The sequence below is a fragment of the Dermacentor silvarum genome, unplaced genomic scaffold, assembly GCF_013339745.2.
Source record: "Dermacentor silvarum isolate Dsil-2018 unplaced genomic scaffold, BIME_Dsil_1.4 Seq1920, whole genome shotgun sequence".
In the NCBI taxonomy this organism is placed as follows: Eukaryota; Metazoa; Arthropoda; class Arachnida; order Ixodida; family Ixodidae; genus Dermacentor; species Dermacentor silvarum.
This window is the reverse complement of record NW_023605835.1, coordinates 1,782-12,458: the sequence shown is the minus strand read 5'-3', so window position 1 is coordinate 12,458 and position 10,677 is coordinate 1,782. Positions and strand designations below refer to the sequence as shown.

Sequence of the window (10,677 nt, the reverse complement as noted above, 5' to 3'; positions counted from 1 at the left end):
GATCTATATGTTCGACATTGTTTTAACCACTAGAAGCGAGGGACATCATATCTCGTACTTTTACAGATATACTTGCCCGATATTGAAATAGGCGTGAATAAAAAAAAAACTTTTATTCCCATCATCGATGCGTATAGGCGTTGAATACTGCGTCACTGCGTCATGATACTGATGCGTGAAATATAGCGATAAACCTTAGCCAATTGCACTGCGCCGAGCTGTAGAAGGAAGGGTATAAAATGACTCGCATCTTGTAGTGTACGAACACTCCTGGAATTCAAGCACTGGAAAGTGAGCGGTACGTATTCCTTCTTGTTCTTGTATATTTGTGTATTAGTGTGATTGTTGCAAAGCTTTATAATCTTTTTGTTATGGTACTTTGCCTTACACGCAGGAACTCACGACGACCGAAATGAATTACGTTGGCGTGTTCTTGGTTGCCGCGGTCGCTATGGCTGCGCAAGGTATGCCATCAGCCCGAACCTTTGGCTCGTCGCAGCATCCAGGGCACAACGTCCCTGCCCACCATCACGACGCAAATCAGCATGTTGCCTTTCCGGGCACTCAGCACGAGACGGCCAACCACGGGCACCAGGTTCTTGTTGAAGACGACTCTTTCGTCTCCGCTCTTGTCTGCCAAGTTGTCAAGGTTCCTGTTGGCCAGTCCGGTGCACAACCAGCCAGCGCCGGTTCCAGTTCCACGTCGGTCGTGGCATCTTCAGCCATTTCCTCCTCGCAAGACGCCTTGTCTAATCTTAGGTCCCGTGTCAGGACGGCGGTGGATCAACTTGTCGACCCTGTCGTCACCGCCTTGCAGAACGTATCGCTCTGGCTCAACCGTACGTCGCAATTGCACCTGAACCAATCCCACCAGCACCTGGCTCACCACCAGCATCAACACCAGCATTCAGGCCAAGTTAGCCACGCCCTCCAGCACTCTCCTCACGAGCATCAGCATATGCACGGTAACCAGGTCAACCAGCACATGGCTCACGGGCATGCTCTAGGCCATCAAACACCGCAAGTGGTTAGCAACGCGGCTGTGCCGATGAGCGTCGTATCTGTTCCTGTCCTAGTGCCCGCACTATACACCGGCTCATTTCGTCGAATGAACCTGTCTGCCCTTGTGCCTGCCAGCGTCGATGTGCCTTCTCTTCACTTTTCAAACCCTGGCCTGGATAAATCCACATCTCAGGTCACCGCTGCCGCCGAACCTGTCACTGCCACTTCCCACCTGATGTCAACACCTGCTCACCGTGGCCTCGTTGGTCGCACTGGTTCCCTGCCGACTGCTCCCAGTACGGGCGTTCCCCATACTCTGGGGTCCGACATTTCTTCTACTGCAGGTTCTGATATTACCACGACTTCGGTCTGGTCGGGAAACCTCGGCGACACGACAGGAATGAACGGCACGCAGGCGCCTACAAGTTATCACCCAGCATACACTGGTTACTATCGCCTTCCGGTGAAGGTTCCCACTCTCAGCCTGTTCGCTGCACCCGGCACGGACACCCCGTATCGTGAGGTGTAGGAAGTGTTCTCCCGCATACTGCAGGATTTCACAATATACGACGTATTCGATTCAGTCTGGAAACCTCGACAGCGCAACTGGAAGGAGCGACGCGCCGGCGCCTATAATCTCACCTGCCGCCAACGCACCCTGAATATTGAACACCGACCAGAATTGGTCTGTAGCTAGCGGGACGATTGATTAGTTTTCCAGTTCTCGGGAAATTATACTTTATATATGAATTCTGTCATTGCGGCAGTGAACTTTTAGCATTCCTCTTTTGCACTGACAAACCCTGGAAATACAGCTGCAATAAAGAAACCGTTTTTAAACATGTAGCTTGATCTTATTCGTTCTTTCTATATAATCTCCTCCAATGCTTCGTCACCCTGCGTAGGTTGCATCTTAGTACCTCTCACACTAGACGCCCAAGGGTAATCCATTTGTGCCACAATGCACCCTGCTGTGTGTGTGTGCCGGTCATCCGGCGAGCTGGTGGCCTCGCAACACGCGAGGGACACCATATTAAACTCGAACATTACACTCGATATCAAAGCCCGTGGAAAAAAAAACAGCGATTTCGAGACTATACGTGCGCTGAAGCTAAACCATGGTGCTTCAAAGTGTAAGTCTTTGAAACCACTTTGTTATCATCGTTATGATGTGCTGTGGCAGGCACAGTGACACAGAACATGCATGTGAGGCGCAAACTGTCACTCGAGTTTTATTTGAGAAGGAAAACAAAAGAAGAGCAGTGCCTGATCGGTTCTGTGGTGACTTACACGGAAGCTGTTGCATCACCTTCTCAGGTGCCCTTGATTGCTTTATCAGGCACGTGCTCAAGTTCACCGCGTGTGAATAGGGAGTTGTCTATACGATACCGCTCTCGTACAATCGCGCTCACATTGGACGAGCAAGTAGTTGCTTAAACGAGAGGATCAGGGAGCAAAGATACGCTGTCAGCCTAGTTAATGCACAGGGTAACTTACCTGCGCATTGCAAAAGGTGCGATTTCGCGCCATCTTTTCAAAGAAAGGCAGTTCTGCTCAGAAGCAAGAATAAAGTGACAAGAGAATTATGGGAAGCGTCTTCCATGGGTGCAGCTGGTGCACAAGCTTGCGTAAGCTGGCCGTCAGTGTCATCTTCAAAACGAACTTTGAAGATAATATTCATATTATGACTTAACTGGGACGCGCGTCAGATCGGGTTTTTTTTTCTGCCCGCTGCGGTGGCTTAGCGGCTATGGTGTTGCGCTGCTAAGCACAAGTACGCGGGATCAAATCTCGGCCCCGGCGGCCGCGTTTAGATTGGGCCCGTGTCCCGTCAATTGGGGACACGTTAAAGAACCCCAGGTGCTCAAATTAATCCGGAGTCCCCCACTACGACGTACCCCGTAATACATCAGAATTTAAATATTACATCTGCTTTTCCACCCTTTTGTATCCATTTTTTTTTCAATTCGCATACGTACACCGCAGCTGCTGATAGCAGCAAGCCCCCTTTTTATGTTTGCAATCGAAGTGCCCAATTAACTCCCACTTAAGCCCTGTAGAACACCACTGCCCTGTAAAAAAATTTAGTCCTAAAAGTCAATAAGCGTGTAAATAGGTCTTTGACGCAACCCCTTACACCAATGGGGTTGTAAATTAGTCCATAACCTCGCATTCTTAAGCATCCAATTGTTTGTAAAATTGTGAGTTATAGACAAATTCATACCCTTGTTCCCTTCTAAGAGTGTAAATTACTTTCGTGCAGTTACTGTATAGCGTATTGAACTCCTCAAGTAGCACCAGTCTTGCTGGCTAGTTACAATGCTGGACAAGTGAATTTTACTGCTGAGTACAAATAAATAGCACACATGAGCCCATGCCCACTCGACGCATGGGCCACGTCCCTTACATCTAAACACACCAAGAACATGCGCCTATAGTGTACCGTGGGACCAAACACTCATTTTTCTTCTTGGCGAACTTGACTGTCAAAACGGCATGGACCAGGAAGTTTCTGGAGTCATGAACTGACTGCTGCCACAGCGTGGATAAAAGGGTCGCCGCAGCGGACGCAGCGCTGGCGCAAATAGAAAGGCATCGGAATGGATACCGGGCGGGAGCCACGGGCGTTCAGTGCGAACGCCGAATACTGCGCAAGGTTGCGTTGCAGCTACCGGCGTGGGAACATTGTCGGCGCAACGTGCAATAATTTGCCGCCCCGTTTCTGTACAGTGCTCGAATCCAAACGCGAACTTTGAAACTACTCCAATGCGTTTTTTTTTCTAGGTTCACCGGCATTTGTAACTACGACCTAAATTAAGACTCTAAAAAGCACACCTGGGTCCGCTCCATGCTTATAAACTGGTTGAGCGATTGCGTGTAGAACTTGCATGTAATTGTGCGTAAGAGGAGTTCGTTGTTGTTATAGTACCAATTTTTGAGCACTGTAGTACATCTGTTCGTGTGAGGTTACAGCGACTTATGCGTCATATGTTTAATATTTTTATGTGCCTGCGGCCAGTACCGTTGTAACAGGCACCGACTTAAAATAATCTTTGTTTCGCTTTCCCAACGCGGATCGATGAAGCGAGCCATTGCGCGGCGAGAGAATCGCAGATCCACTTTTCAGTGGAAACACGTTCAGGTGTGTGAAAAACATTTTAATGCAGAAGATGCTATTCGCACAGACATCTGCACAGCAAGCACAAATGTGATGCTGCGACGTCAGTTATCTAAACTCAAAGCAGACGCCATTCTGCGGATTTCTGAAGGCCCGCCGGGTCAATCCGCCTTTTTCACGGCCCGACGGCGCATGTGCCCTGCCCTGGCGTATTAGTCGCGAAACGTTTTGGAAGGGTCGCGCGCGCGGCCGTGCGGCCCCATCTGGGGGAAACGTCCCCCGAAAAAAAAAAAAACACCGCTCGGACGCGCGCTACTGACAACTCGTGCCATGTACCGGCCGCGTGGAAACTCCACTGGTAGCTCGACGTCAGTGCAGTACTGAAAGTGTGCGTAGCGTAAGACTGGCTTTGGTACTGCGACGGGCTTTCTTGTCGACGGCACCGATAAAATCACCGTGCCTATACCATCGTTCGACCGAAACCCGCGCGATAGGCCGTCGAACCGATAACGCGATAGCCGCAACGCCTTCGTTGGTATATATAAATAATCGCGCTCAAAGTCAAAACATGCCTACGAAGTTGAAAGGTTGAAATGCGCAAGGCTTCGACCCTCTCAAGCCGTGCACATGAAGTTTGAGCCAATGTTGATTTCAGCGAAGCTTAGGCCTGGCTCCGTCGAGTTCGTGCACCCGCTACCGGCGGACCTGTACTGAAAAGTAAGCAAGTTAGGACGAAGGAAACTGCTTTTATAGTTCAGTTCTGGCCTTAGCGATTTGAAATAAACTACTCTTCACTTCGCACGGCGCCTACACAATAATCTGCAAGCAGCGACACAGCGCTGTGCCCAACGGCTGTGCCAACGGCTGTGCCAACATCTGTAGGTCACCATTCGCATAGGCTGCCGCTAGTATTCGCAACGTAGATGGGTCGGTTTGTACGTGTTGGTATGCTCACGAATTTCTTAATTCCTGAGATATACGGTTTATCTCTGCGTCAAACGCGAAACAAGAGACGTACGGTACATTCGGTACAGCAGCATAAACAGCCGCCTCGCTCAGTTATATACCAACGGTGTCAGCGATGGCATCCGCGTTTTTGCGGGAGAACAACACGGCCTTTAAATGAGCGCATATGTGAGCACATTTTTCTGTAATAATGCTTTATGACACGCGCAAACTAAGTATGATGAAGTTAAAGAAAAGCGAGCATCAGTAATAAATTAACAGCCCGATATTTGTAACTGGATCACAGTCGCCGTTGAGTAGCTCAGACGCTCATACTGACTCGTCTCACGGTGGAATAACGCGGCTCATATGAGCAGGTATGTGTGTTTTATTCGACGTTCCGACTTTTCTTTTTCATATCAGCGATGCACCTTTTCCCAATGTTTGACGCTAACAACGATCTGTGGCTGTAGATGTCGATGTAAACAAGCGCACCGCTTTGCTAAATCCGACGCGGAAGGATGCGCGGTCGAAAACTTCTTATTTATGCAAAATGTCTAAAGAATGTGCAAAAAGAATTGAAAGAAAAGTGAGGTGCAAGTACAGGAGTCAGCAACAACAAACTCCAAAGCCGCCACGCCGGCAGAGGGTACTCAGCGTACCTTTATAGGCCACACTATAAACAAAACAGCGCTATCACGCCTGCTCACCCTATATATATATATATATATAGTTGGTGAGTGGTACATGGCTTCCAGGAACGACATGCTGCCCCGCAGGAGCCATTAATAATTATTCGCGATCCACGAAATGCACAACCGATGCGCACTCAACAAGGGCGCAGGTTCACAAATCAACCGGCGAAAGCCCCGGCACCCTACCAAAACGTTTCGGGTGGCGTGCGGCAGAGGGCAGCACAGGAAAATGAAAAAGGCGGATTATATGAATATACGCCAAAAGAAGGGGCTCATCCGGTGACACGGTATATCGTCCTCTGATACAATAGCTGTCAGCACTCGCCGTCTAATATTTTCATTATCACGACACGAGATACTGCACTGTTTACACATGAAGTTAATCAGCATTCAGCTGTTAAATCCTGACGAACCGCGCAGTTCGCAAGCGTCGACAATGCTTCGTCTTTTTCATTACAAATTCATGCTCTTAATTAAACAGATGTTGCACTTCAAAATACAAATTTTATAAAGGGGCATTTAGTTATCCCTACGTGAACGAATGCGAAAGCATTGCGACCACCAAAGGTCGTGGGTTCCAGTGCCTTATTAACTCTATCTTAATTAACTGTGCCTTAATTAGCTATACGTTAATTAGCTGTGTCATAATTAACTTCGCCTTAACTAACACCAAAGGTGGTGGGTACGACTCCCTCCTAAGGTCAAGGGTTCCACTCCATCCAAAGGTCGTGGGTTCGAGTGCCTTAATTAACTATATTTGGCTTAACTGTGCCTTAATTAACTTCGCCTTAGTTACACCAATGGTAGTGGTTGAACTCTCACCAATGGTCGTGAGCTCGAGTGCCGTAATGGACTCTATCTTAATTATCCTGCCTAAATAAATTCGGCTTAATTAACTTTGCCTTAATTGACGTCATAAAATGCCTCGCTTGGGTGACTTTTTGGACTATCGTCTGGTCACGACAACGCCGACTAGGCCGGATTTTCTGCCTCATCAGCCATATAATGTTTTCGCATCAATCAAGAAAAGGAACTTGTTCGCTAATAATAATCGAATCCCGGCCACGGCGGCCGCATTTCGATGGGGGCGAAATGCGAAAACACCCGTGGACTTGGATTTAGGTGCACCTTAAAGAACCCCAACTGATCTAAATTTGCGGAGTCCCCCACTACGGCGTGCCTCATAATCAGATCGTGGTTTTGGCACGTAAAACCCCATATTTTTTTTAATAGTAAGCGCTAGGTCGAGGACATTGAAAGCACTATCTAATTGATAGAAACCAACGTATCAGTTAAAATGATAGCGACCATTATTCCACGACCTATCTATGACGTTATTTCGAACACTATAGGCGACTCATGCGATATCTCGTTCTTCCAGAGATATAGTGTCTCGGTATTGAAGCGCACGAAAAAAAAAAAAAAAAAAACAACAGAGAAAGCCGTTTTTATTACCATCCTCTACGCACATAGGTGCCATCCACTGCGTCACAATGAAGCTACAGTGATGCTTGTAACTTTGCGATAAATCTTAGCCAATCGCATCTCACAAATCTGTCGAAAAAAAGGGTATAAGGCGGCTCGCATCTTGAAGGGGAAGCGTCAATCCTGGAAATATAGCACTGAAAATTGAGCCGTACGAATATCTTACAGTTTGTCTTCTGCGCATATTTGTGCTTTTGTAGCCTTGTTGTAATGCTTGGAAATTGCTTCGCTATTATCGCACTTTTTCCTTACACGCAGGCCACCAGTACCATCAAAATGCATTGCGCTACCCTGTTCTTCATAGCCGCCTTCGCTGTGGCCGCGCATGGTATACCGTCGGCTAGGACCTTTGTCTCGCCGCAGCATCCAGAGCACAGCGCTCCTGTACATCATCAGACCATTCACGGTCAGCACGTACTAGTCGAGAACGAGGCCTTCGTTCTTGTCTGCCAAGTCGCCAAGGTTCCTGTTGGCCATTCCGGTGCACAGCCGGCCCAGCCTTCCCACAACGTTCCAGCCGCTGCAGTCGGCGGATCCCCGCAGGAGGCCCTATCTGATCTTACGTCCCGTGTCAGGACGGCCGTGGAGAGACTTGTCCACCCTGTTGTCACCGCTTTGCAGAACGCGTCACTGTGGCTCAATCGTACGTCGCAACTTCACCTTGACCAGTCCCACCAACACTCTGCTCACCACGTGCATCAGCACCAGCATCACGGACAAGCTAACCACCAGCACGCTGCTCACAACCACCACGAGCATCGCCACGGTGACCCGATCAACCAGCATTCTTCCCACCACCACCTTGTTAACCCAGCTCACGGCCACCAAACCCCGCAGGTGATTTCAAACCCGGCTGTGCCGATGACCGTCGTATCCGTTCCTGTCCTGGTTCCCGCAGTACATGCCGGCTCTTTTCCCCTCGTGAACCTGTCTGCCACTGTTCCTGCCAGCGTCGTGGCCTCTCTGGAGTTTTCAAACCCCGGACAGAATAACGGCACATCGCCATTCGCCGTCGCCGCCGAATCTGTACCTGCTACCACCCAGCCTGCATCAACGCCCGCTAATGGCGACCTCGTTGGCCGCACTGGTGCTCTAACCACTGCGCCAGGTACGGACGCCCCGGCTACTCTGGCGTCGGACGTGCACGCCTCTACAGCAGTTTTCGACATTAGCACGCTTTCGGTTGGGTCTGAGAACCTTGACGCCTTGGCCAGACAGTTTCCGCCCCCTGTTGTCCACCGCCCAGTATGTCCTTATGATTGTGTACCACCGGAACGTCGGCGGTAACGTCTACAACGACGAGGCTTCTCACAGCGGCGGCGAGAACCCACCAAAGTAGCGCGGCAATTCAGCCATGATTAGTTTTCCAGTTGCTTCCAGGAAAGTCGCTTTATATATGTATTTGTCATTGTGGCAGACGAACTTTAGCATGGGTATTTTGTATTGACAAGCCCTGCATGTATGTATCGCAATAAAGCGACCGTTTTAATGCAAACAGCTTAGTTGTATTCGCTCTTTATTTGCATGGCATCGCCTGCTTCGCCTCCATGCGTACAGAGGGGTCCACTGTTAAAGGGAACACCGGAGCGCGTGGCGTCTGCTCTGCGCCACCGCCGGCCGGCGGCTGCAACGAGTTTCGCGCAGGCGCAGTGAGCGTAGTGGGCGGTGCTCTTTCGTCGTCTGCTACCGTCTGGTGCCGCGCTTCGGATCGTCGCGAAAGAGAAGCTCGCGTGGTTCGTACTTGAAAGCAGCCGCTTTCCTTCCAGCTGGAAGGAAAGTCACGGGATTGATCTATAATCAAACAAATGTCACCCTGGACACCAGCAGCAATGACGCTGCTGTCTTTTGTTCGCCTTCTTGATACATACATAAAGCACTGCCCGCTTCACAAAAGGTTAAGTGTGCACTTCGTTCGCCACTAATCCACGATGGCTCGAGTGCCATACTATGAAAGGCAGCGTATTGTTGAACTGTGGCAAGGGAAGTATAGACAACGTGCTATTGCAAAACTAACGCAGAGGCCGCTCAATACAGTTAATAGAATAGAGAGTCGTCAGCGCGTGGGACTGCATGACAAAGGATGGCCGCGGGCCTCTCGTCAGCTTAGAAGGAAAATTCACGGCCGACAAATACTGCGATGTCATCGAACAAGTTGCGCTCCCTCATGCTGCAAATGGTGCTTCCCAGCCGCATGACTTCCTCTTCCAGCATGACATCTCCCATGTGCACACCACAAAAAAGCTCGATTACTTCTGCTGCGTCACCAAGTGGAAGTTCTGGGCTGGCCACCGCAGTCTCCCGACTTGAACCCCATAGAAAACGTTTGGGGTACCATGAAGAAGGCCTTAGCAAGTCAATGCCTGCACGAGCTCTCCGCGGACAGCCTTTGGAGCGCGGTCAAGGCCGAATGGGAGCGTTTGAAGCAAACTGCCTCATTCTGTGAAGCCTTGTATGCAAGTCTTCCTTCTAGAATAAAGGCAGTGCTGGAGGCAAACGGCGACGCAACCAGATATTGAGCGACGCACGGGTTTTCTTTATTTGTTTTTACGCATGGTTTTCTTGAAGCCCAAGATGACGGCAGTTTGTAGGAGCACATTTTACGTCAAGTCCTAATAAAACGGTTATAGCGCTCAGTGTTTTGAAGGCGTACCCGAAAATGCCTACCGTAATCAGAAAGGCATGATTTGTAAACGTAAACAACCTAAAGGTCTAGAACAATTTGGCATGCTGCTAAACTTCAACATCCACTCGTAACTAAAATATCTGCAACTGCGGGAGTTCAACACGTTACGCATGCCAATACATTTCTTCATCGATCTTACACCGCTGTGAATTCAACTGAATGAGCTTCAATGGCGCTTGTGGATTCTTTGTTCAGCATATATACCCACAGCAGTGACTCCAATATGCCTTAGCGCGCATGAGATGGCCACTATTCACGCAAAAATACTGTCTATTATTGTTGTGTCCCAAAGAGACACTCCGCCTAAAATTCTCATGTTTTCCTTGCGAGTTCGAACGGCAGAAGTATCTGCGAGGTAATATCTTGCCCCGTATAATTGTCGTTCAGCCTTGCAACGGCTAGCTATCCGAGTGTGACCATGCAGCCTCCGGCAAATTTTCAGAACGCGTGAACGGGTTGCTTTGCGACGATACGAAGCGCGGCTGCAGATGGTAGCAGACGATGAAATAGCACCGTCCACATCGCTCATCGCGCCTGCGCGAAACTAGTTCTAGCCGCCGGCCGGCGGTGGCGCAGAGCAGACGCCACGCGCTCCGGTGTTCCCTTTAACAGTGGACCCCTCTGTACGTTGCATATCGTTTACATCGTGACGCATTGCATCGTACAACGTCGTGCTGGGCCGCGATTTTGTAGCGAGGTGTTATGACTTATTCTACTCTAGTCTTATCATCCACCACTCACGGCCGGCT

The 10,677-nt window shown here is 49.4% G+C and overlaps 1 protein-coding gene across 2 annotated transcripts; it reads left to right on the top strand.

The window, feature by feature from the left end:
• The first annotated feature begins 259 nt into the window (after positions 1 to 259).
• On the top strand, positions 260 to 8,712 carry LOC119434716 (homeobox protein slou). 2 transcript variants are annotated; one of them, XM_049659578.1, is made up of 3 exons: positions 260 to 298; positions 395 to 1,024; positions 8,083 to 8,712. In XM_049659578.1, exons 2-3 carry the CDS (start codon positions 413 to 415, stop codon positions 8,530 to 8,532), a joined length of 1,062 nt encoding a protein of 353 aa, XP_049515535.1. In that variant the 5' UTR covers positions 260 to 298; positions 395 to 412; the 3' UTR covers positions 8,533 to 8,712. The 2 variants fall into 2 exon arrangements, with proteins under 2 accessions (XP_049515535.1, XP_037557727.2); XM_037701799.2 differs by lacking the exon at positions 8,083 to 8,712 and having other exon boundaries at positions 395 to 1,842.
• The last annotated feature ends 1,965 nt before the right edge of the window (positions 8,713 to 10,677 follow it).